This window comes from Squalius cephalus (assembly GCF_949319135.1).
Source record: "Squalius cephalus genome assembly, chromosome: 19".
Lineage (NCBI taxonomy): Eukaryota > Metazoa > Chordata > Actinopteri > Cypriniformes > Leuciscidae > Squalius > Squalius cephalus.
The window spans coordinates 9,638,671-9,666,096 of record NC_137140.1 but is presented as its reverse complement, the minus strand read 5'-3'; the positions used below and the strand labels follow the sequence as shown (position 1 = coordinate 9,666,096).

Genomic DNA, 27,426 nt, shown 5'->3' with positions numbered 1-27,426 from the left:
GAAAAATCGGAATCGGCCCAGAAAATTGTAATCGGTGCATCTCATATATATATATATATATATATATATAAAAATTCGGCCAACTAATCGGGTATCAAAAATAATCGATAGTTCCATCACTAGTTATACCATAGAACTTTTATAGCAGAAAATATATAATAACCAGCTGTATAAAGAGTTTTACTCTGAAACATGCTCTAGCCTGTTAATGCGTGCTGCATTTGCGTGTGGTGTGAAAGCAATGACAAAAAAGGAAAACAAAGCATGTCTCACCAATGACCAGTGTGCCCTGGATCTTCTCCAGAATGAATCGGGCCTGGTTGGAGAGTCTGGCACTTTCAGCTCCCAGCATTCCTAGCAGCCAGTCTTTCCTGAGGATGTAATACTTCAGTCTGAGCTCAAAGAAATCCTTCAAGATGTCTTGAACAGACTCGTACTTCTTCAGACTGCCCACATGATCAAACAACACCTGCAAGACGATGAGACGGACAACAGTAGATGATTTCAGGATTAGGCAGAAAACGAATGCATCTTGTGAGGTGTAAAATGTGGTGCGTGTTGTTCACCATGGAGTTACAGGTGAGCAGACTCTGTAGCTTGAAAACTTTGTGTAGTCCAGCTGCCTCCGCCTCTCTCAGGCGCTCTTCTGTCATCTTAATGACAAAACGCACTGTGGTGTCCGTATGATACTCTTTATAGTCTGTGATCAGTGGAGGAACCTTCTCCGAGCCGTTCAGCATCACCTCCAACACATTCTCCTTATAGATCTGAGAGATGTGTTATTAATTTATTCCAAAGAAAAAGCTGTCAATTTTAGTTGCTAAACTAACTGGGATCATTTTTTGCATCACCCAGCTTTACGTCACATTTGAGCGGTTAAACACTTTACAAATTTTTTATTTGATTTATAAACAGCATGAAACATGAATTTGCAGTGGATGAAAGATTAGAATATTTGTATAATTCATTTTCAACCCTAGCAGACACTGCTAAAGCCTTAAATGGAAGGTTTTTTCATTTTTGGGTGATGTCATTTGTTCCTCATGTCATTTCCAAACCCACAAGACTCAATCATCTTCGAAACAAATCAATATATTTTAAATGAGGCCTAAGAGATTAATGTCCCCCCATTGAAAGATCATGCGTCTTTCGAATATGAACTAGTCTAGTTTTTGCAAAGACAAGGGTGAGTAAATGACAATTTTCTGTAACACATTTACAAGGTGTCCTAGTTTCACGTTACATGTAGTTACTGTAGCAATAACTATAAATGATGCATAATTACAAGCAATTAACTGCACTATAATGTGAGTAACCATGGCACGATTACCCAAAATTTCTATCGGTGGTCAACCTAAATATTGCCCACCCCTACTTGCCGCATACCAAATGAGGGTAAATATCAACATTAGAGTCCTGTGAGGAAGCATGCATTACATTTGATATAGTTTTAATGCACAGTCATAGAGTATAAGCAAGTATAAGAACAGGCGTCACACACCTGTGTCCAGGTTTTGATTGGCAGCTCAGTGATCTCAATGGTGGTGGAGTCAATGATGGCCACCTCTCCATTATTAACATACTGATTCTTCGCCAGTTCTTCAATGGTGCCCTTGAACCCCTTATAGCTGGGCAACTATATGTAACATGAGTGGGCATTAGAGGAGTGTAATGTTAATAAATGATGGTTTGGAACAACAACAATATGCATTATGAAAATCACTATACATTTATGGTAATAAAAATGCTTAATTTATTTTACCATGGGAAGTGGCTCTTCTCCATTGAGCAGGCGGTGAATATTGTTGATGATCTCTCGCAGATTAAAATTGGGGATGCGGCTGGCCCATCCTGTGCCGATGCCCTCACCTCCATTAGCCAGCACCAGAGGGATGATGGGAATGTACCACTCTGGCTCCACTCGCAAATTGTCATCATAGTTATACTTCAACAGGTTATCATCCATAGCAGGGAACAGTAGACGAGCGAGCGGACTGAAAAAAGATATTTACTTTAATAGTAATGCAATTTTAATTTGTTAACATTAACAACATATCTTATAATCAATGCCAATTGTATGCCAAAATTTACAGATTAAATTGGACATGCTAAAAAAAAAAAAAAAAAAAAAAAAAAAAGGCTCCACAGATCCCATCATGGTTTCACTGCAGCCCAAGATAGTAGATGCCCATGTAGTTAGTTGACAGCAAGACAGCTCACTGGGTTTTGGTACAGAGCCATAATCACTGGCTGTGTGTCTGTGTGTACCTGAGCATGGTAAAGATGTATCTGGGGCTGGCAGAGTCTTTGCCTCCATGCAGACGTGTGCCAAACTGACCCAGAGGCTGAAGCAGGTTCAAATTATTACTGCCTACAAAGTTCTGAGCAAGACCCACAATGGTCATCATCAGAGAGACCTGAGGAAGACAAAAACACTGAAATAAGAGGAAAATAACTTGGGCTATGCTAACTAGCTAAACCTTGATCACTTAATATTTTGCTAGGCAAATTAACTTCTGGTTGTATACCGATTTAAAATCCTATGGACTGTTGGATCATGTGAAAGTTGCCAGGTTAATTGGCTTAACCTCGTCATGACATCAGTTTGATAGATGATTTTGTGTTCAGTAATCTAACATGATCATCTATCTTTGAGTCTGCAAAATTCTTATGAATGTGTATTTGCAGATTTATTATGGTGCAGTGTTTTGCTCAAAAACAAAACCAACGCAAACTCAATTCATTGCACAATGAATCAAGTGAGGTGAACAAAACAAGTCCTCACCTCTCCATGGTGGTACGCGGACATCTCGGCCACTGATCCAGCCAACTGAGCCACTTTCACCTCTCTCTTATCATTCCTCTTAAAACAGCAGAAAATCACTTTCCTCTGACCTGGTTTCAGCCCTGAAACAAACACACATCACTTTTCTGAATTTGTTCAATAGTAACTATATTCTCTCAATCCTATACAGGGTATCTGCACTTCCAATTTAATACTTTTACAAAAATATTTAAGACCTGCACAACGCTTCCATCTAAAATCTAGTCCAGTTGTTTTCATTGAGGCTACATTTACATATTTTATGAAAATGTGGTCCATTTTTTCCATTCAAAACTGGTCCATGGGAATTATGAATTAACAATACTGCACAGTATCACGATTACTACTTGGTAAAACTAAGTAAAAAAAAAAAAAATTAAATTTGTTCAAGCCACCGTAATTAAGTTTAGTCAACTTGAAATGTGAAGTTGTACTAAGTGGCAACTTGGATAGTTGAGTTGACTAAACTTAAAATTAAGGCAGCACGAACATATATTTTAAGTTGGAATTATTTGAGTACTTACAGGTACAGTATACTATCACAAAATGCCTTTATGGTATTGTGACAACTTTGTGACAACTCTGGATTGTACTGCCTAACCTTTGGAATGGCCTTTAGTCATTTCAATATTTATTATGTTATAATGTTGCTAAACATGTAATGTTTCTCACCATCCACCAAGCAGGGGATTGATCGCTCATTGTCAGAGTTGGAAAACTGCACAAGCTCTTTATTAATGAAGTCATGGTAGGTGAGGGACGTTGTTTTCTGTCCGTACAGATACTCCTGCAAAAAAGCAGACACAAGATCATGCTTCCTGGGGGGGTATTCCAGAAAACAAGGTTATCTTTCCATCAAACATACACTGACCTCTATGTTGATTAACCTAAACTTTGCTTACTCGATGTATGCTGGTTCCAAAAACGCATCTGGGAGCAAGTTCGACCAACTCAGAGTATGTTAAAGGGGTCATATAATTGTACATGCATTTTTACAAGTTGATTGTACTGAAATGTGTTGGCAGTGCCTGTACACAACCATCATAAAATGATAAAAATCCATCCAGTGTTTTTTTTTAAATCTTATGTTTCCCCCTCTCCTGAATCAAGCTGTTCGATTTTGTGACGTCACAAAATCGACGCCGCTCCCACAATGGTTGAGTGACAGCAGCGTTTCAACACAGACCCACCCTCACGCCCTCGTGAGCGAGCAGTCAATCATAGCCCGCGCGCACCGGCGCGTTCATTGCTGATAGCTGGAGCACTGAGTAGAATGGCATCTAAGCGATTGTGGTGTTCTTGGGTGTAATAAGGAACACAGCAGTCATTTTGATGTTCCTAAATCCGAAACGCTGAAGTGGCTGAGTTTGTTTTCGAAGGAAATATTCCCCACAACGTCAATGCTTTCATGTTTGCGCGAATCATTTCACCAGACTGCTTTACAAACGAGGGTCAGTATAAAGCTGGTTTTACTAAGAAGCTGCTCCTGAAAAAAGGATCGTACCAACTTTTCGTGTTCCTGCTGCACCTCCAGAAGAAGTGAGTGAGTGTAACGTTTTATTAACCTTTATATTAATCTTTGCAAATCGCTTGCTGCACGCTTCACGATGAATGCGGCTATTTTTACACTCAGGGTACATTACGGCATGTTTTCTATGTATGACGTTCTCAATATAATTCATAATTAGAGATGCACCGATTGATCGGCTGGTGATCGGAATTGGCCGATTTTCACGTGATCGGCCATGACCGGCGACCGGCCGGTCAGTCTGACATATGTCGATTTTATGCCGGTCAAATGCACTCGGGCACCGCATGATTAACCTGAGCGGTGCGGTCTCATATATGGGATTTTTATTTCTGTGCCCCTGAGAGTACGGTCACCGGTGCCACATTTATAATGTTCAGTGACGTCGCATCACTGCCAGATTCAAACTGTGCTTTCGCGCGTTGGCTGGCGCTGAGCCAGAGTCGGACGCGTTCAGCGCTGTCATATATCACAACTAAGCAGTGCTTTCAACCTCATGTTTATTTTAGGTTTCAGATATTTAAATACACATAAGCACGAGTAAAACAATACATTTGGAGTTTGTAAAATACACACTGATGTCTGTGGAAGCAGCAATAACATTCTATTCAAATATAATTTGCCGACATGTGTTATTCATATCAGACAAACATAGTGGAAGTAACTATAAAGTTTACAATATTCTTCTCAGTTCACCGGCCACTTTCTTGCATTTATTTCGGGAGAAACTGATGAATTCACGTGCTGTAAATCCGACTGACAGGACAACATTGCGGCGCCCATCTCATGTTATAGATCAAGATTATTTAAAGGTTTTTAAACGACCAAACATACTCACTTAAACGTGTTTGAGAATCAGAATATCAGATAGGCTAGTTGATGACATGGTAAGAAAGTTTGTGAATACTTTGTTTGAATAAAAAATGAAAAGCGAAATAAAAGCGACACATCTGTCATACAGTAGGCTGCGGTGTATCGCGTGACGCGTCGCCATGGAAACATTAAAGGGAACGTTCGCCTTGAAAAAACTCACTCTGGGGTGGGGGGAGGGGGTGTCAGTTAGAATATTTTAAACTTACGCGTGAAAGGGTTAAAGAAAAGATCGAAAATAAATATTTGTGTGTGCTGTAAAGTGGTTAGAAAAAAAATTAAATCGGAATCGGCTAAAATCGGTATCGGCAGGTCAAACTCAATGAAAAATCGGAAATCGGCCTAGAAAATTGTAATCGGTGAATCTCTATTCATAATCCCAAGTTTATAATGAACAACGCGTTATGGTTATTGTTTGTTCGCACAGAACAGAGGGGTGGGGTGGCATTATCATTTAAAGACACATGCACTCAAACAATGCTGAAAACAGCTGTTTTTGACCAGGTAAAATTAGTGTTTTCTTACAATACTAATGAGAATTTTTAATTAAAGTATATTACAAACTTTTAATTTAGACCCTAAAGAATCATATAAGCTTGTACAAAAATGACTTTATATGACCCCTTTAACGGTTAGTTAACACACAAGACATTCTCAACAGCACGACGAATCACAATGGAAATGGACGCCAAGAAAAAGAATGCCAAACTACTTTTTGTTTAATGGATATTTACATACTTGGGGCATATCACACCCTATTTGGTGGTTGTGCAATAGTTATTTAATTAATAATTAAATAAATTATTTCCAATAACTGAATAAGAACTACTTTGTTTGATGCCAATTATATAATAAAAATACTGATTAAACTAAATAATAGTCTGTGCTTGCAAAGATAACATGGCTGTATAAGTTTATTTTTTTTACTTTTAGACATTACTTGAAAGGCAAGATGTTTATCATATACATTATAGCATAGAAAACGTCCTGTAAAAAAAAAAAAAAAGTCTGAACGCAGATCAACAGATGAGAATGTATGTATGCATGCATGCATGTACAGTGTTTCCCACACATAGACTAATTCATGGCGGTGCGCCACAGAATCAACTCCGGCTGCCACATATTGCGTTTCGTTATAAAAAAAGTTTTACACGCTATTTAAAACGCGCAGCGTGTTCATTCAGCTGCATTTCCTTTCCCTGCTCTCCCTCCGTCTCTGTCACTCACGCGTCTCTCTCACAAGTGAATTTTTGTCTCGCCAAAGCCTTATTTGATCGGTGAGTGATATAGATGACTGCTGCGCTTGCGATAGGGCGCATATTACCTTTACGTTGCCTTATCTTCTCTGAAAAGCGTTCCGCTCATTCAGCTGACATAAAAAACACTTTCAATAAACAAAACAAACCCTATGCAATGATGAAACGTTTTCAGTGTTGACAAATCTTGTGCGATGTCCTGACTGCCAGGTTAAATCACATAACGCGTACAAGTCTGCTAATGACACTGCCGATTCGCGAACTAATGACTCCTTTGAACCGATTCACTTTAATGAATGGTTAAAACAACTGATCTGTCCAACACTGAATCGATGTATAACAAATCGGTAACACTTTACAATAAGGTTCCATTAATTAAACTCTAGTTAACTACATTAGTTAACATTAACTATTAATAAACTGCACTTCTACAGCATTTATTAATCTTTATTAATGTTAATTTCACCATTTACTAGTAGGCTAGTCTACATTCTTTAAATCAAAAGTTGTATTTGTTAACATTAGTTAGCTGCACTGTGTGAAGTAACAAAAATACAGCTGTTCATTGTTTGTTCAACTAAGATTAACAAAGATTAATAAATACAGTAACAAATGTATTGCTCGTGGTTCATGTTAGTTAGCCTAATACATTAATGTAAACAAATCAAATCACATTTAACGCCTTAAAATGAGAATGTAAGTGTGCTTACCCCATTTTTTTAGTAAGAATGGTTAGCAAGATTTAACCTTAATAAACTATTGTATTTTCAGGTTATCTATATGACAATGTGTAGAACAATTAACAAAACAATCTTTTAGTTTAGACTGTTTGCAGTAAATGCAGTTGGGTTGTCGAGGTCAAAACTCTAAATAAGCTGTGAATCAAATACTTTCTATAAATAATGTCATTTTTTTACTCTTACACTGAATGTTTGGATTTTGTGAAGGTGTGAATCATTTTTGATTCATATTTAATATAATAAAGTTCTGTGTAACTAATTATTAACGAAGGAACCTCCCCCCACAACCTGCTTTTGAATCTGTGGGAAACACTGATGGATGTATGCATGCATGCATGTATGCGGCTACTTGCATACCCTGAAAGATACCTCTGATTTTGGAACTTAAAGTTGGGGTTATCTGCTTGCTTACCCTTACCACATAACTTGCTTTCTGGAATACCCCACAAGGTGGCACACAAATATCAACTCTTCTTAAATAGCACATCTCGATATTGATTTTCAGTGTTGTGGTACCTCAGGCAGGTTGTGTTCTCTGCGTTGACGTCTGTTGATCATGAAGCTGGTCAGCCACTCCTTCCTCTCATCTACCATCTTTTTACTAAAGGCCTGCAAATAGACAAAGCCACAAACATCTTCAGGAAGCTTGATTTTAAAGCCCTTTTTATGATTTTACTGTGACTATTTTTTTTTACTAAATTCCCAATGCAGGAATGTTCCTGTAAAGGAAAAATGATTACCAGGGTGATAGCTTCATCATCGGCTGGCCCGGAGTACTTAAAGGGGATTCGATGTCTCGTCATATCCGAAAAATACTCTTTGGCCTCCTTAGATGTGCTGGTACCCAAACCTGGAGAGAAGCAGACAGAAAACTACATGTGAGATTTACAAACGACCAAATACACATGCACGTTTTAGAACCACTTTCAAGTGTCATTGTAAACACTAGGGGTGGGTGATACAACAAAAATCTTATTTCACATTAACAATAGATCACGATATAGTTATTTGTAATTTTTAGTTAAAATAAGAACAAAGCAAACTACAAAGAACAGGAAAAAAAAAAAAAGGAAAAAAAAAAAAGCACTTTTCACAATACACATTTCAAAGCAGCTTTGCAGAAAGAGTCCACACTACAATTTAGAGTGATCAGTTATCAGAGGTAACTGTCTAAGTTTTGTATTTCAGAAATGTAAATACACAAATCACAGTTAGCTAAAAATGTATTAATTTAAACAATATAATTTAAGGCAGAAACAATGAGCTCATCGAAGTAACGAATACTTGTTTGTCATACAAATGTCAACCATTTGGTAACAATGTCTTTTCTGTTAACCAAATGCTTTTTAATCTTTGCTAATGCTTCAATGTATGAATGCAAATGAATAAGCGCGCCGTTATTTGTTGCATAGTGACGGGCATGTTCAAGTAAGCCAGATAACGCTGTATTTAATATATCATGATGACTAACGAGTTTAGTATTTGCGCTAAATCTGCACAGATTTGGCTCACACAAACTTCCCCAGCAAAGTGAGTAAACATAAGTAACGCCAAATTGGCTAGTGATTTGACAGTGTTACCCGCCACTGTTAATTTTTACCCGCATTTGACAGGTGTTAATTTCAAACCCTGCAATATTGTATATAAAACGAACATTACTTAATTTTACCCTTTCGTTTGCTGAACTTTAGTATGAAATCAATGTCACATTTGCAATCATGTGGATATTCGGGAAACATTGCATTCTTGCTCATATAATATATGATCAACATTAAAAGCAAGAACTCAGGGAAAAGAAAGCAGGGTATTTTTTGTATCAAAGAGAGTTTGAATCTCAACCGATTTCTATGCACAGTCCGTGTCAAAATTTGTTCATGCTAGTAAGTGCTAAATCTCCACTTTTACAAAGGTATGTTGTCGAAAATGGCAGTAATGTAATGTGATTGGGTTGTGCTGGCTTGTGAGGATGCAGTCAGTTTTGACTGCGAAAGAGGTGGTAATTTGATTGGATGTGATGTATTTATGGCATTTTACCTGCTAGAAATACTTGCTCAGTTTTAATGATATTTTAAGGTGGAGTAGAATTAAATCAACAGCAAAACTCAGCATTTTGTTTGCGTACCCCGTGTCACCTCACGTACCCCCAGGGGTGCGCATACCCCAGTTTGAGAACCACTACTATACATGATGGGCATTGACCCAATTATGTGCATCTTTGCCCATAATCTGCAAAAGAGAACTGAATTTGTCAGTGTGGTTATCAGTCAGCACAAGCACCACATTGATTTATTTTTCCCACGGCTTATTACCCAAACACTTTTTAACACCGTGCACGTCCTGCTTTTTACTTTCTCATTCACATATGTTCCTTTAATCAGAGTGATTCTTAACTAGGGGCCCCAGCTGAAGGGGGGCTCAAGATAACTTCAAATAATTGAAAAATCAATCAATCATTTTTAATAATTGTTTAGTAGAGGGTTGGCCTTTTTTTTTTTTTTTTCAAATATGGGAGACCTTGGGAGTGAAAAAGGTTGAGAACCACTGTTCAAAAGAATCAATAACTTAGTGATGTGGTACACAGATATTTGCATACCGCAATATAAACTATATTGCAAATTATCTGACAATAGGACCTTTATATTGTCGCCACAATATATATTGTCATACCGCCCAGCCCAAGTAAACACCCAGTGTGCAGGTGACCCAGTCTATGACCCCTTCACTTGTGCAGAGATGAGGACTGAGTAAAAACATTGCTTACATTTGCCAGTGGACTACCACAGGTGTTTGAGACAAACCTTTGTAGTATTTGATCTTCCAGGATTTTATGTTACTTTGTTTCTCCTTCCACTCAGTGAACTCTGGAATACTGTAGAAAGATAGCTCCTGCTTCTTAGTGGACGCCTAGAAAGCAATGACAGCCACAGTCAAGATGCTTTTAACAACTAACATTTTATGCACTGTTGATGACAAGAGCAGTTGGCATCTACCTTGATGATTGGGGTGATGAACTCTTCAAGAAAGTTGTGGCGCAGCAGTGATGGCCAGTTATGATGGATGAAGTTGATGAGAAGACCTTTAATGTGAGATCCGTCTTGATCCTGCAGAAATCACCCGACATTACACAGGCAACAAACTACAACAGTCCAATATCCTGTAACAGACACTATGTAGTCAAGTCTGACCTGATCTGTCATGATCATGAGCTTGCCGTAGCGCAGGCTTTTGAGTGATTCAGAGTCACTGTAGTTCTTCTTGTACTGCAGACCTAGGATCTTTATGATGTTGTTGATCTCAGTGTTCTCCATGATCTACAAAAAAAAAGAAAACATGTCTCAATGAATGAAACGTAGAATGTAAAACTACGTTAACCCATTTGACTTGCATGGAGATCAAGAGAATAGCCTATATCTTTTTGTCAGTACAATGTAAGTAAATGGGAATCTGAGACAGTTGTGGTCACCATTCACTTTTCATTAAATGGAAGAGAGAAACTTCAAAATGCATATGGCACATTTCTCAGTTCACATGCTATTTAATTAGCCTGCTAAGCTAACACACTACACAAGTATTATAATCATAGATATCTATACATGGAAAAAATCTAAATCTAAGAAAAAGGAAACGGAGCTAATAATCAAGAACTAAAAACCAAAACAATTATTTTGTGGGTCATGCAATGGAAGTGATCAAATCAGTTAATAAAACGTAAGTGTAGTTTTTTTATTGACCTGTTTGTGTGACGCCTCTCGCACGTTGAGGATTTTACCACGCAGAGGGAAGACACCATAGCGATCACGTCCCACCACACCCAGACCCGACACAGCCAGAGTTTTGGCCGAGTCTCCTTCAGTCAGGATCAGAGTGCAGCTAGTGGAGTTCTTTCCACCTGAAACAAAAAAACCATCCTGATATAATATCCAGGCAGAACAAAGTGTCCTAACATAAGAGCACAACAAACCTTTACCTGCATCGTTGGCGTCATCCAGCTTGGGGACTCCTTTAATCTTAGTGTGTTTGACAGCAGAGCATTTCTTATTGAGCTGAGCCTGGGCTTTAAACTTCACCCAGTTCATAATGCTCTCCACAATTCCACAGACATTTGCCTACAGACAAGAAAGAGAGGTGAATTCACACAGTTAGGGTAAATACAGATTTTTACCAATAAATTTCCACAACCTTTCCATAACCTTAATGTTACATGAGAGTCTACATATTAGGGGTGTGCGAAATCACAATTTTTGATCGTAGAGGATTAAAATGTCTCCACTATCTGCTTTAAGTAGTATCATAGTATCGTGCATTCTATCAGTTGTTCTGGCGCCACAATCTCAAAATACTGTACAATGCGACGTACATTCACATCACGTGTTAATGCAGAGGAAGAGTTACACTCATGGGACAATGCAATTCACAAACATTTAATGATGTTAAACTGAAGTGTACAGGTACTAAAAGCATGTCAAACAGTGTGTGGTTACTGGACTAAGTTATCTTTTGAGTCTTATTGCGTTACTGTCAAATACACACATGGTTTACAAACACAGTTGGTCATGTCTAAAGTGAAAGTAAACATTTGAGAGAAAATGTGGTGCGTGTCATGTGTGTATATTAGATGCATGCCAGTTTTAAAGTGACAGTAGCCTTATAATAAACATGCTGATGCTTGTGACGCTTGATAGTTCACCCAAAAATAAAAATGAAAATTCTGTCATTTACTCTCTAATGTTATTCCAAACCTGTATTAATTTATTTATTTTGCTGAACACAAAATGATGATATTTTGAATGTGGCTAACCAAACAGTTGCTGGTCCCAATTGACTTCCATATAGAAAAAATAAAAAATAAAAAAAAAAATACTATGGAAGTCAGTGGTGACCAGCAATTGTTTGGTTACCCACATTCCTCAAAATAACTTATTTTCAACAGAAGAAAGTAACTTATATCAGGTTTAAAACAACATGAGAGTAAATGAGTTTTCATTTTTGGGGGAACTATCCCTTTAAATGTTAATAAAACACAACAAAGAAAAAAAGAAAAAGAAAAAAAACCTGCTAAATTTAATAGTAGCTTTAATAAGAATCAATGTATAATCTATACAGTAAAGTCTATGTAGTGTTTTATTTTTTATATTTGTTCATTTCATTTCTTTCTTCAACGCTACTGTTAAATACACATACAGTAACTGAAAAAAAATTAAAAAAAACCTGTTTAATTCAGTTGTATATTAAGTTGTGTATATGTAATGTGTATCTTTGTTATTTTTTAAGAAAGAAAAATAAAGATTTTTATCTTCACTTTGGCCTAAATGTTCATGTTATACATTTAAAATTTCATATTTTTGTAAGGCTATGTTTTTAAAATAGGGACATTATTTGGGCTGTAATGCTCAGTCACTTGCAAAATAGTAAAAACAACAAAAGGAATCGTGTTAAAATCATGAAATCGCGATTTTACTGAAAAATAAAAATAAAAATCGTGATGAGATTTGTGTCATATCACCCACCACTACTACATATAAAAGTAAAATAAGAATAAATATCCATATTCAAATTCATCATAGCATATCTTAACTAAAATGAGTGTCATTCTCCTTTCAGGCGAATACAATCGGAGTTAATATATATATATATATATATATATATATATATATATATATATATATATATATATATATATATATATATATATATATATATATATATATATATATATATATATATATATATATATATATATAAAAATAAATATAATGTCCTGGCTCTTCCATGCTTGATAATGGCAGTGAATGGCTGTATGTACTAAAACATCTAGCTTAATATAATTTAACAATTTATTATAACTCTGATTGTATTCATCTGAAGAAGAATGTCATATACACCTAGGATGGCTTGAGGGTGAGTAAATCATGGGGCAATTTTTGGGTGAACTATCCCTTTAAGCGCAATAAACTGTGAAAAATACAATTTGACACTCGCAAACTGTTTGCGAGGTGGCTTTATAATGCGTGCGCCATTTGTTTTCTCTGCACTCACAGTCACATCCAGTAATCGCTAATAGCAACATGCCCTTTCAGTCGTACTGCAATGCCCCCTCCCGGAACATGATTTCAACCGAGGGGTTGAAACCATAGACTGTAAAAAAAGATGGACGACGCCCCTTCGCTCTCTTCCATTGATGAGAACTGAAGCCGCCAGAGTCCCGATATGGCGCTGACATATTGGAACTTGAGTCTGCGCAGTAGCGATTTCGGGACCAGACCTGCGCAGTAGTGAGCAGGAAGTAAAGCCGCGAAATCAACGCTCCGCCCTCACTCTCGCAGGGAAAGTGCATTCTGCACACTTTTAAAAAAAATTGATTGCAGTACGACAAGAGGCTTATTAAAATAAAGTAAATACAATCTCCTCAGTCCTCCGAAGATCCCGAAAAAAATGTCCGTTGGTGCTTCAGTGACTACTTCGCTCGGAGAACCTGTCAATCACAGCTGTCAATCATGACGTTACACCACCGCATCATGTAACTAACTAAAAACCAACTTATTTTTGAAACAGACACTTGAACTTACATTAGCGTGATAAAAACGACAGCAAATGAAAGAAACCACCTTTGGAAAAAGATATTTGAAGTGTAATTTAATTGTTTAGTTGGTCTCGCGTCCCATTGAATAACACGGCAAGGCGGGGCTTATGACCTATACTAGGACCAGTCACCGGGGGGCGATCGAGACGTTTTGGCTTCACTTTTCAGGGCTTGTGCGGCACGCTTGGTTGAAACCCTCAAGTCGTGCTTGCAAAGTTTGTTCCGATTGATCGTCCGCATTTTCAGAATCTGAAGCTCTCATTTATGGTAAGGGATATTAAATTTCAGACACACACTGGAGGTGTTTGGCTAATCACAACGCACTAGGTCAGCTGGCCAATCAGAACACAGCTTTTCAGAAGGAGAGGCTTTGCAGAAATCAGCAATAATGTATAGTATGTGAAAAGTAATGTTTTTGAACATTAAAAGCATGCTAACCTATTATATGTGACTCAATGTTTTCTACATAAAATCATCCTACACAATGTAAAGAACATTCTGTGAAAATATAACCTTAATATCTTTAATATTGACTGAGTAAGGCCATGTCAAAGATTTGCTCAAATTCGGGCTCAGAAAATCATATTTTTGAGAAATTCCAATTTAAAAAGAGGTTATTTGTTAAAACTGCAACACATTTGATCCATAGTTATCCTGCATATGTGCCATATAACACATTAAAGCTGAGATTCTCCCCTTTTTAGTGATATATGAGACATTGGTGGAAAAATTCTTAAAGTTTTGTAAAACAGGTCTATTTATTATGATGTGCATGTCCAAAAAGCTAAAAGCATAAAAACATTGAAACGAATGGGGGTACCACAAGAGCTTGATCGTAGCAACAATTACCATGTCAATTCAATGGAATGATTTAATGTATAACTTTATTAGTAAAATGTAATATCAGTGAAAAAAAATTTCAATAATATATCAATTAAATAACAAACATTTCTCATTCTCTTACTGGCCCACAGTGTAACATTGAGTAAATCTGGAGTAAAAAATAAATAAATAAATAAATATACAATTTTAAGGGATAGTTTACCCAAAAACTACAATTCTGTCATCATTTACTCACACACAAAACCGGTTAAATCATAATTTGGGGCAATTCCACCGAGATTAATATCAAGCAAGCTGTTTATAGCAAGCAGCTATTTTCCGTTCCTGCTCATGCTTCGGTGTCGCCATGTCAGATGTCAAAACAACGCATTACCATCCAGCAAATAACACGTAGCAGGCCAAAAACGTCCTTAAAATAAGTTTAATATTACTGGCAGAATACTGAGCTACAAAACAAATAAGCAGTTCTTAAAATATTGGCTATGACAAGAAAAAATCACCACAGACATCTAATCGCGGCTAAACGCGGCTTACATCTTTTTTTTCTTTTTTTGACCTGATTACCGCTCGCGGATTGATATTAAAGTCTGTTTTTACTCTAATAGAAAAGACATAGAAAAGAAGTTCCTAGACCGAATGATATAAGAATCAGCAGTGTTGTTGCGCGAAATAAACCCAGAGACGAATGAAATCAATGTTTAGGAAGCCACGTCCGTTTTTGTTTTTTTTTGCGCAAAAGTATAACGTAGTGTCAATAAAATCATTAATTTCAGTATTTATCATGTTATAAATGAAAATGTAAGTATTGCATCTCAAAACCATTGGTATAATCTATCATTTACAGCAATAAACACACATGGCCTATTTTTGTCATTTTTATGGCTATGACTACTTTGACGCTCGTTAACTCATAATTCGATTCTGCGACTTTAGCCGGGGTTTCACAGGCGGGGTCACATATTACACCCAATAAAACAAAATAATGCATTTTTTAAATAGAATCATATGACCCATTTCAAGGAGCTTACAAAAATATGCATAGAAATGTTTAAAATCAGCCGCCTATCTACAGAGACTGAATTGAGAAGGTACTCAGTACTAAAAGGCGGCAAGTATGGTTACATTTTTAAAACTTCTGACTTGGTACTGAAATATCTGTACTTCTGACAAGTTACAATAGAGATGTTACATCTCAATAGAGGTGTTTATTTCATATTGATCACGACAGCAATAATTATATGCAGTAATAATTATATGCAGACTACAAGCACTTTAATTATCCCATTCAGCATGGTTCAGGCTAGGGATGTTAACCGATGACCGTTTGACCGATGGTTGACCGTATCAACGTTGACCGGTCAAAGTTGTCGGTAGTCGGTAAAAAAAAAAAAAAAAAAGTTCTCTCTAAATTAGGCTATTATAGACAGTGGACTTTACTCTACTACAGTTAGCCATCTCATTCCAAGATGTTTTTGTGTGAAGTGAACAAATCCCTCACACTAAATTTTTCATAACTCACCTGTTTGTATTTAATAAACCAATAAAAACATTTGGCGCGAGGTCACAGCGTTTGGGTTCGCGCGCTCACAGGGTTTGCGAAAAGTAAAGGCTACAGGCTAAAACACTCGAGGTTAGAGCCAGGCAGATGACAGATGAAGCGTGTAAAGAAGTGTGTGGGACCATTTCACCAAAAAGAATGACACAGATGTAAGTTGCAACTTGTGTGATACAGTGCTTAAATACAGTAGTAACACATCAACTATGATCACCTTAAAACGCGACACCCGCAAGCCTCTTCGGGTGAGAAAGGTAGCCAAAGCGGGAGGCAGAGCGGCAGAGAGATGCGACAGAGTTGCGAAATTGCAGGCACGATATTGTACAATATTGGGAAAATATTAGATATTGGGAAAAAATTTGCCTACATTTCGATAGTTTTTTCCCAACGATATATATTGCGAGTCATGATCAATCCAGGCTAAAGTCAATAATTACCATTCCATGATATTAATAATTTCACTAATAAGCAAGCTTCATTACAAGTGACAAAAAGGTCACTTAATATTTTATTCCAAAATTAGAACATATTTCTGTCAGAATTCGGTGAACGTTCTACGCAGTCCAACGTGGCGGCGCTCTTAACAGATGTTTGTTTGTTCATTCCTCAAAATAAGTACAAAAAAATCTTATTCTCTCTCTCTCTCTCTCTTTTTTCGGTGCTGGTGCAGTGACGCATTCATGTAAACGGCACCTAAAAGCTGTCACAAAGAACCAGCAAAAGTAATGATTATGAATATGTAAAATATTGCGATGAGACATTTTAATTATCTATTAATAAACAAGTGTTTTCTGTGTCGGCTGCAAAGATGAAATCTGACTCGCGATCTTCGCAGTAGTGAACGCGCCGGAGAGAAATACACATTTCACGGATTAAATCGTTTTATTTTGTTTTGAATGGTTCTGTTTAAAAGTAGAGATTTCTGTAGATAATAGATATATTTCTATTTTTTTTAGGTGTGTGAGACGAGTAAGCTACCTTATACGTTGAGTTTCGGTTTATGGATGATAGCTTAATGTTAGCTCCAGTTCAGGCGCTGGCGCCTCCGTGTCGTGATATCTATCTGCTATATTTACTTTTTTTTATTAAATCGAGAAAATTGGATAATGAAACGCTGATTAAAATTAAGATACAATTAATACAAAACGAAATTCGTTTTAAAGAAAGGCTTTGTGCTTTCTGTTTGAGGTCTCTGTGAAAGTTTTAAAGCAGTCTTTTAGTGCCGCTTTGAGCGGTCGCGTCCGTAATGGAGAACTGTCACGTAAAATTGTTTTTTCCTCATAAATGCGAACACGAAAAATAAAAGACAAAAGACTTTTTAAAAAAGACAACCATCCACAACTTTATAACACTCCAGTCAACATCCTCCTTTTTGTAGACGAAATAGTCCCAAATAGCTGATTTTGACTTTCTTTTTAGTACGAAATATCATTCTCTTAATACACCATGGGTGCTGCTACTACCCTTCACATCGCATGTTCCGGCAATGTGATATTGCTCATGCGCACAGCCCTATATTTTAAACTAATCGGTTAACCGGTTTCAACCGGCTAATGAGGCTCGGTGGTCGGTCAAGAAAATTTTTAGTTTTCGCCATCCCTAGTTCAGGCTCAATTCAAAATGAATGATTAAAGTGACACATTTCTCACCTGTTTAATGAACTTATCACTCAGAGAGCAGGTGGAACCGAAATTCTTCTGCTGCAAGGTCATGTTCTCTTTGGTCTGAGAGTCAAAGCTGGGGTTCTCAATTAGACAGTTCACAAACAACCACATGTGATTCTTCACCTGCACACACAGTTCAACCAGGTCAACCAGAGAGCCATAATCCTTAAGTTTTATAAGGTTTGCTGATAATCTGTATGTACCTGGAAAGGTTTGACAGCCACTCCAGCCTTGTTCTTCTTTTTAACCACTTCAATCAGTTTGGACACAATCTGGTCTGCAACATAGTCTGTGTGTCTGCCACCCTAAAACACAAAACACTGTATTGAAAGCAATTTCCTCTGTCAATTTACAGTATCTGAGAGAGATTAAATAGGCATATTATGTCCACATATGTTAACAGGTTAACTCTTAATGGGGTTTCAGTTCACCCTTACGAAAACGATAATTACTTCCAAAACTGATCACTTCTGTTCATCAGCAAAAAAGAAAAAAAAGAAAAAAAGAAAAAAGCATGACACATTTCCTCTGTGCCATTACAGTTAGATTTGTGTCGTGAATTAGAGCTAGGGCTGCCCTTTAATAGTAGACTAAACTTTAGTCGATGAGAAGAGGCATAATCGACCAAATATGGAATAGGGTAAACGTACCTATTAAGCTCAAGTACCCATTAAGCACACTACCATCTTGGAGCTCAGATTATAAAAAGAAACAGCAATGTATTATCCTATTTGATGTATTAACCAATTGATGTGTTTGTTACTATATACCTCCTGTAATTTTAAACCAATCAGACCATTGCACACTGAGATATGTGTGTCCATGTGTTCACACTGTCTGGCGGCTATTTTGAAAGCTGTCTGAAAACTTTCACCAGAAGAGGAGCCCCTCAAATGTGCATTTTTTATATGTTTAAGCCTTTATTTTGAAGAAGTACATCTTCTTATTGCAAAATTAAGAGATTAATGTTTAGACTTTTGCATATTATAACCTGGAACCTGGATGTGGGAAATAATTACAGTTAGATCTAAAAGATAGTTTTAGCAACATAGCCCAGATGCTACGAACATAGCTAGCTTACTAGCTGTATAAGATTGTGTGCTACACTAATATATTACTTCACAGGCATTAATGGCTTGTACTTTTAAATCCATAATATTATAATTTTACATTTTATTGATAGTCTGTGGTTTTAAACTGCTGTAATTTTTAAAGAATTCATATTATTGTTAGGTGAGCTTAAAGGGTGCACTACTATGACAATCACACAGCTTCAGTGTGACATCACTTAGAAAAATCATAATTTCATAGATATTGTCAATAATAGTTGTTCATATTAAAATTGGTATAAACTTAATACATTACCTAGATTATTAATTTAGCTAAATATTTTCCTTTAAATTTAAATTTAATATTTATTAATTAAAAATTGTTTTTGCTCCAATTAAGCACAGTGTGCGCTCCCTTTAAGCTCACCCACATTAAACGTCTATGTAAATACTTAATAATCAGAATTTAAATATTAACTGATGGTTTTCACTATGTTAATCTTCAAAAAAATTATTATTAAACTTATTTTCACAGTCTTAAGATGACAAAAGCTAGACGAAACTATAGTGTATGCCTAAAGATGAAAGAGGCATGTCATACAAAGAAGGAGCCATCAGAAACCTGTCGTATCTGTCCAAGAAGTTTGGAGTAGACAGGAAAGCTCTGACCCAGAGAGTTAAAGGGATACTCCACTTTTTTTGGAAATAAGCTCATTTTACAACTCCCCAGAGTTAAACAGTTGAGTTTTACCGTTTTCGAATCCATTCAGCCAATCTCCGGGTCTGGGGATCCCACTTTTAGCATAGCTTAGCATAATGAATTGAACCGGACAAGACCATTAGCATCTCTCTCAAAAAAATGACCAAAGAGTTTCGATATTTTTCCTATTTAAAACTTGACTCTTCTGTAGTTACATCGTGTACTAAGCCCGACGAAAAATGAAAAGGTGCGATTTTGAGAGTATAGTTCCTATCCATATCAGCCTAGAAAATTGCAACTTTTCATTTTCCGTCGGTCTTAGTACACGATGTAACTACAGAAGAGTCAAGTTTTAAATAGGAAAAATATCGAAACTCTTTGGTCATTTTTTTGAGAGAGATGCTAATGGTCTTGTCCGGTTCAATTCATTATGCTAAGCTATGCTAAAAGTGGGACCCCCAGACCCGGAGATTGGCTGAATGGATTCGAAAATGGTATAACTCCACTGTTTAACTCTGGGGGAGTTGTAAAATGAGCCTATTTCCAAAAAAAAGTGGAGTATCCCTTTAAGGAGCACATTGGTTTGTTTTGTTATTTGATTTTTCAATATGGGTTACATAGCTGAACGTGGACTAGTCTAGATGTTGCAATGAGTTTGAATGACACGTCACTATGAATAGGATAGGCTACCTGATCAAATTGAATGCCTTGTTGCTTGATTTTAGTGTTCTGTTTTTTTGTGATTGACTCTGTACCTTCAAATAAAACTTTTTTCAATTATTCCTTAAAAAGGTTGTTTAAAATAAACAAGAATTTTTAATAAAACTTGTTGTGAGCTTATTGGGAACAGGGGTGTGCTTAAAGGGTACAAAACGTACCCATTAAGCACAGCCAGACTTTTTATATTTAATGATGTACATCTTAATTGAAATACTTTTGTCATTTAAAATAAAATGAAATATTATAGTGTGAGAGATTAATATTTTATTTTAAAATAACTTCTTGTACTAAAACCAATATCTTGTGCACTAAAAATGTCTCAATGTAGATTTTGGTGAGCTTAATAGGTACGTTTACCCTAGTCAGTTAGTCGCTTTGAAACAATCTGTATTGTATAAAGCGTTATATAAATGTGACTTGACATTGTTCTTGTCAGAGATTCCGCAAGAATTAAATGAAACCCTTGTCATGAAGATATTCTGCAAGAATTTAAGGAAACCGATCGGGTTTGTTCTCTCATGTCAAACAATTGGTTGTGTTGATAAATGTTCAAATGTCAATTAAATAAAATCAAATCAATAGATCAAGCAATAATTTCTCTTCAGTAGACTTGGGATGAAACTGCTAGAATTATTATGGACTATTACTACTAAGGAAACTTAAGTATCAACCTTTGAGTAAACAGGGACAGAAATTAGATTTCATTACAAATATATTAAAAATCAAACAGTATGAAAAAATTAAACGCTAAACCCCAACAACAATGCCATGTTGTAAACCTGATGACGTTTACCTTAGTTGTGGCGATGCCGTTAACAAAGCTGACTTGCTGGAACCCTTTATCACTAAGGGTAAGACACACCTCCCAGCGTTCATTCACACTCTCGTGGACTATCGTCAGGGGAGAACCAGTCTCATCCACCTTGTCCTTCAGATAAAGGTCCACGTAGCTACGGAAACCATTCACCTGAAAGATAAAGAAACTTAAACTTAGGAAAAATGTTTCAATACAATGATATAAACAGAAAAATTCATGAGGTCCAAGTGCAAAACCCAATCATCTACTCACTGGCAGTTTCTTGCCATTCAGATAGACACGGACGCCCTTAGTGGCCCCAGCGATGTCATATGCTCGTCGAGTTAGCAACGCCACAGTATCTTTATCCAAAGCCTGCATTTTAAACTTTGCCAGGTCTGGATTGAATGTGATGCAGGTGTAGTCATCACCATCGAAGGGTTTGATCTTAGACTCGCCTGCTCGGTTCATGTTATCAAACCATGTCTTTGGGGAAAAGATTAAAACACTTTACCACTTTTGTTCCAAGACAAAGCATATCACATTCTGATCAACAGTTGACACCATTAAGTCACATGATAATCACTGATCTCCAAATATAACGGGACTGCCAGCACGCAGTTAAGCATCAAGTGTTCGAGCAGCCATATTGATATTCCCAACAACCTGAGGGCATCAATGACTAAAAGCTGATTGACACAGTAGGAAGCATTTGAACAAGACTAGATTTTAGGATATAGGTATATAAATTGTTACTGTGAACAGAAAAACAGTTTGCAATCTTAACTTATCCCATTTATTCATAAAAATCAAATATCACTGTCAGCACAGATTATAAAACAAAGTGCTATTTTATATGCAATCTGTAAACTTAGATGTAAAAAGTCAGAGCGACTGATTTGAAATAGTTAGTCATAAAAAAATAAAAAAAGTAACAATTACACTATGATGGGACGGTATGAAAATTTCACATCATGATTATAGTGACCAAAATTGTCGTGATCAATATTATCATGGTTTTGTTAAATGAGATGAAAGTGTTCAAAAAGAACTGATGCTCACACTAAAAAGTTCAATATTTGAAAATCGACAAACAAATAAAACGAGCAGCTCTATGAACTTTAAGCAAGATTATATTCTGTGGCATTTCCTTCCTTATAATGCCCATAGTCAATAACGCATTATAACACAGCGCACATCCATGTATCGCAACGGACGCGCTCTGTCTCGTTTCATTTAAATACAACTTGCCGTCTTGCGACTCAGTTTTTGGACGATTGTTTTGTACACTGTACAAAATGGATTTATAAACAGGTAAGATTTAAAACATTAATCTCAATTCAATATGTCCCCATAATTATGTGGTAAAAAAAATGATATACATTATTATCCCTTAAATGTCACTCTTAATAGTCTTGTTTGAACTTGATCGTTTGTCTTTGGCTCAAAGCCACTTGCTGCGAACTTTTCTTCGCGGAAGCTTCACGTTTTTCAAGTGAGTGAGATAAAATATTTCAACTCAAAACATCATTTTGTGCCCAATTATTTCCCAGACGTAGTTTTGGTATTGAGGTCAAAGTCTGTTGCCTTGCGTTTGCTATAAACGGGTGATGGTCACAACAAGACGACTCGGCAGATTTGAAGTGTTTCCCCCCTATTGTAGTGACCATCCTCGATTAAGTTTCACTCAGGACTTTTGTAAACGCCAAAATATGACCACACCTCAGATTTGGTCCTCTTAAAAGGCTTAAAAATCTCCCGAGCACGGTCACTGCCTTCCGCCATTCCTTCTCGAATAAAAAACAACAACAATGCGCGCTGCTCCTGCGTCAGACTGTTGCTGGCTGGACAGGATTTACAGTGAGTTATTAAAAATCACGATAATCAAATACGGTTTTAATGATAATTAAATTTTAAACGATAATACTAACCGTCAGTACATTTTATCGTGGTTTATAGTGAAACCGGAAATCGTCCCATCCCTAATCACATCCCTGTTCAGATATAAACTTGTTAGGTTATGTAATGTTCACTATTAAAGCAGATGATTTCCAATTCAATAGAATGTGTGGGAACCCCAATATGGCAGCACGATGGTGTCACATTAAGCAAACCAGTTGTTTATTAAAGATCAGTGATCATAATACAAATTGGCATCAAGGCACTCACTGTTTTGGATTAATAATTCAAAACAATACTAGTGCATACTTGTATTATTAATACATAGATATAATATTATAATAAAATGATCTACAACTAATATATATAAAAAATAAAATTGAGGCAGTTCTCTTTTAACATGCTTGGAGCGGTCAGGTATCAGGCCTACCTGTTTGAAACAATGTTTTGACTCTCGACAGGCGGTCTCGACAGTGAACTTGGAGCTGAAGATATTACATAGCTTTGCACCATATCCGTTACGGCCACCTGATGACAACACACGATTACAAATCCCCATTAAGTCTAGTGCTTTGAAATAAATCCATTCACTTCCAGCGCAACCTTACCTGTGACCTTCTTCTCATCATCATCATAGTTACTGGAGGTCAGGAGCTGGCCGAAGATCAGGGCAGGAACATACACCTTTTCCACTTTGTGCTCAACCACAGGAATACCCTTCCCGTTGTTCCACACACTGATGGTGTTATTTTCACTGCACACACAAACACACACCACTTAGACGTCCTCTCGATCTACAACACTGACCAGCCAGAGCATGTGCATTACTTACGGGTCAATATTGACCTTGATGCAGTTCATAGCCTTGTCCCTCTGTTTGTTATCAGCAGCATTCACTATGAATCAGAGAGTGAATATTACACTCAAGCAGCAATCATCTGAGCATGTCATCTTTTCATAAGGTCAAAACTGAGTCAACGTTCAAACCTGCTTGCTTCCTTTTACCACATTTGATGTGTTCTATGTATGTGCGTTAATTAATGTTTATGAGAAGAAATGCATCAATTAAATCGGTTTATTATATAAAGCAATTATTTCACTTCAGGAGACTTATTGAACCGCTTAATTTATATGGATTAATGTTACCATATTTTTATGATTGATGATTTTATGAGTTTTGTTTGTGTGGACTTTACATGGAGGGACCGATTTCTATCAGGTTCCAATAAAAATTTCCATGTTTGTTTATGACAAAAGTCGTATGAGTTTGAAACGACATGAGGGCGAGTAAATGACAGAATTTAGAATAAATGATCTCTAGAATAGTCGATTAATCGTTCTAATAATGGTAAGACTAGTCCATTAGTAAAAACTGTTAGCTGCAGACTACATGAGATTCACTTTACCACATGACAAAACTCACCCAGAATCTCATCATAGATCTTGTAGAGTCCTGGAACAAATGTGATGTCTCTGCAGTTCATCCCCACATCCTCATCAAACACCCACATTTGCTAAACAGGAAAAAGAAAGTGACGAAACGTTGAGTCCCTTTAACTCACAATGAAAAACCTTTACATTTAAATGGAATAAACTTTTGCTGAAAGTCTGTTTGAGAAAATATGAGCTAGTCTTCTCCACAGATTAATGAGATTCAGCGTTTTAATTTGGTTACTTGTACACATGACTTTTACAGAACAGCTTAGCTAAATTTCTTGCTTAAGTAAAGTGTAGTAGAACAATAGTAGAACGATTATTCTTTAGTATCAATGAAACGTGTCATGGGCAGTATGCGTTATACTTAAAACAGTGGGTACCGGTACGGGTGGTCCTAATAAACATTATGACCTCTCTCAGCACAAATGGATGATCTCTACCTGAGTGACGGGCTCCACAGAGCCGATGTAGGTGTCAGGCCGGAGCAGGATATGCTCCAGCTGGGTCTTCTTCTGATAGATCCGCTCCACAGACAGCCGCTTCTCATCTTTCTTATGCTTACTGAGAGCCTTATTCTCAAACAAACTCTGAAAGACACAAATGTTACAGCAATTATTATTATTATTACAGCAATTATTATTCATAAGATTTCAGAAATTGAGATATAGAAGATGTGGGGCAAAGGAGAAAGGACAATAGGTAACATAACAGCAACCAGTCCAATGATTTTTAGCTTTACATTATGTTGCTGCCTGGTCAGTTTAGACCATTCTGAGTTGAAGTAAATACTTCTTAACATAGTGGTCTTGAAATTCTGTGACCTTCTCATTTGGGGTCACAGAAATGCCTGCAAAGTGTTGAGATTATGAGCATTATACATTTCATTGTTAAAGGCAGCTGCACTGAGTTGAAATATAACATTTTTGATTTCATTTATGCCAGTTTCTCAACTAAGCTGATTATTTTTATCTGAAGAAATTTACATTGCAGGCATACATTTTTATCATTTCATTTAGGTTCAGTTAGCTGAATCTAACCCATGATCTTAGCATTGTTAGCGCCTTGCTCTACTGTTTGAGCTTCAGGAAAGCAAACAAAACAAATACGTTTCCAGACTTCTGTTCAAAAAGAGATATAATATTTGTTTATTACATTCACAGTTTATGAAAGTTAAATACAATCTTAAGTTTTTTGGGGGAGAACTTGAGAAAAGGTTTAAAGGGTTAGTTCACTCAAGTTAAAATTGTCATTACTTAGCCTACTCACCCTCAAGTAGTTCCAAACCTGTATGAGTTTCTTTCTTCCGTTGAACACAAAAGATAGGCTAATATTTTAAAGAATGTTGGTAACCAGACAATTGACGGCATCCATTGACTTCCATAGTAGGAAAAAAAATATACTATGGAAGTCAAAGGGTGTCGTCAACTGTCTGGTTACCAATATTCTTTAAAATACATTTTGTGTTCAACAGAAGAAAGAAACTCATACAGATTTCTGGAACAACTTGAGGGTGAATGAATGATGACAACATTTCCATTCATGGGTGAACTATCCCTTTAACTGTTACTGTTACTAAATCCAATGAATGTCAAATTGTGACCCCACTCCAAAAAATTATCAAAATCTGATCATAATTCAAATGTTAAGAGGTGTCATTAGGGTGAGGGACAGTCTTATTCTAGAAAGTATTTTGGACAAATTTGGAAAGAGTGCAAACAGTGTCATCACTATTGTGGATCAATTACTCAAATGAGAATGAATGTAAAATTGAACATGCATCTCAAAAAAGTTCTTGGTCAACATTTAGCATCACACTGTTAGCCATATGAGACCAGAAGGAGAGGTAACGTTAGGTGGGAAATGGTCAAGGAAGCTTTTTGAATCGGTGTCAATTATTTGTCCCCCCTTTTTGGTGACCAAGGCAGCGAACACCACGTTACCAGTTTATTGTAGCAATAGAATGCTAATGTAGCGGGAACTGTGATTGCCATGATAACGTTCCTGTAAGGGTCTAGTACGTTAACGTAACTCATAACAAGATATCAATATTACTGAACTCGTTACTAACATCAAAATACGCAATATACAACGCAATGCAAAAATGTGTACATTCATTGCCTACAGAACAACGCTATTTACCAACCCTATACACAACGCAAAAAGTTGCGGAACGTTCGCTAGCGAAAAACATGTCAGTTAACGTTAAACTCTAGCAAAAGTATGACCTAAATATTGACAGCAGGGTAACTTAACGTTAATATACTGAAGTAAAAACTTAACATCTCAACGCTAAAGTAGCAACTTTTATGAGAAACTTACCGGGACACTATGAACAAAAAGATCAGTCGATCACGACGAAGATTTAAGTTAGTCATTTGCTCGTGGGCAAGATATAACAAATTGAATGTTATCTTTCATTTTAAGCTGTTAATAAAATGCATGAGTACGTCATATAACGTTACATCTTAACGAGTCCGGTGCTTATGATAATGATAGTTTTAATTTCGAATTAATTTACCTTAAGGGGTCCTTCTGTTCCTGCCATTGTCACTGTTTGCCTCTAGCACGATTTGTCTTCTGCTGCTATCAAATCACTATCCCTGATCACTAGGCGATCCCTCAAACTAACGTTATCTGAATTAAAGTTATGACTGAGCGCCTGAACTAATGCACCAACACGCGCGACTATAACAACGAGTCTCACTAACCGCCTTTCAAATTTCAAATCACACACGTATCCTCCTCCCGCCAAAGTCACTGGCCAATCATCCTAAGGTGTGTGGGGTTTTTTTATCCTTAACCAATGGCGTTACAGATTTTAAACAGGGACCCGCCTGCTTTCATAGGTCCAATAACAAAAGAGATAACATCCGTTTATCCAATGAGATTTTTGTTCCGGTCTCTCTCACGGTCAAACAAACGATCAAAATGGCATAAAAATACATTGAGAAAAGATTCAAAAAAT

At 36.7% G+C, this 27,426-nt stretch overlaps 1 protein-coding gene across 1 annotated transcript in view; it reads right to left on the bottom strand.

The window, feature by feature from the left end:
* The window catches only part of top2a (DNA topoisomerase II alpha), a 40,450-nt gene extending 13,284 nt beyond the window's left edge, over positions 1–27,166 (bottom strand). The window contains exons 1-24 of the mRNA XM_079851253.1: positions 26,980–27,166; positions 24,902–25,048; positions 24,448–24,538; positions 23,857–23,920; positions 23,633–23,778; positions 23,455–23,552; positions 21,399–21,611; positions 21,123–21,296; positions 18,064–18,165; positions 17,846–17,983; positions 11,186–11,324; positions 10,950–11,107; positions 10,404–10,529; positions 10,209–10,319; positions 10,017–10,122; positions 7,959–8,068; positions 7,735–7,827; positions 3,497–3,611; positions 2,786–2,907; positions 2,269–2,417; positions 1,763–1,994; positions 1,502–1,636; positions 567–767; positions 274–469 (exon numbers count right to left, since the gene is read on the bottom strand). Of these exons, the coding sequence (XP_079707379.1) occupies positions 274–469; positions 567–767; positions 1,502–1,636; positions 1,763–1,994; positions 2,269–2,417; positions 2,786–2,907; positions 3,497–3,611; positions 7,735–7,827; positions 7,959–8,068; positions 10,017–10,122; positions 10,209–10,319; positions 10,404–10,529; positions 10,950–11,107; positions 11,186–11,324; positions 17,846–17,983; positions 18,064–18,165; positions 21,123–21,296; positions 21,399–21,611; positions 23,455–23,552; positions 23,633–23,778; positions 23,857–23,920; positions 24,448–24,538; positions 24,902–25,048; positions 26,980–27,006 (3,193 nt within the window). The 5' untranslated portion in view covers positions 27,007–27,166. The remainder of the gene's footprint in view (positions 1–273; positions 470–566; positions 768–1,501; positions 1,637–1,762; positions 1,995–2,268; positions 2,418–2,785; positions 2,908–3,496; positions 3,612–7,734; positions 7,828–7,958; positions 8,069–10,016; positions 10,123–10,208; positions 10,320–10,403; positions 10,530–10,949; positions 11,108–11,185; positions 11,325–17,845; positions 17,984–18,063; positions 18,166–21,122; positions 21,297–21,398; positions 21,612–23,454; positions 23,553–23,632; positions 23,779–23,856; positions 23,921–24,447; positions 24,539–24,901; positions 25,049–26,979) is intronic.
* Positions 27,167–27,426: the final 260 nt, after the last annotated feature.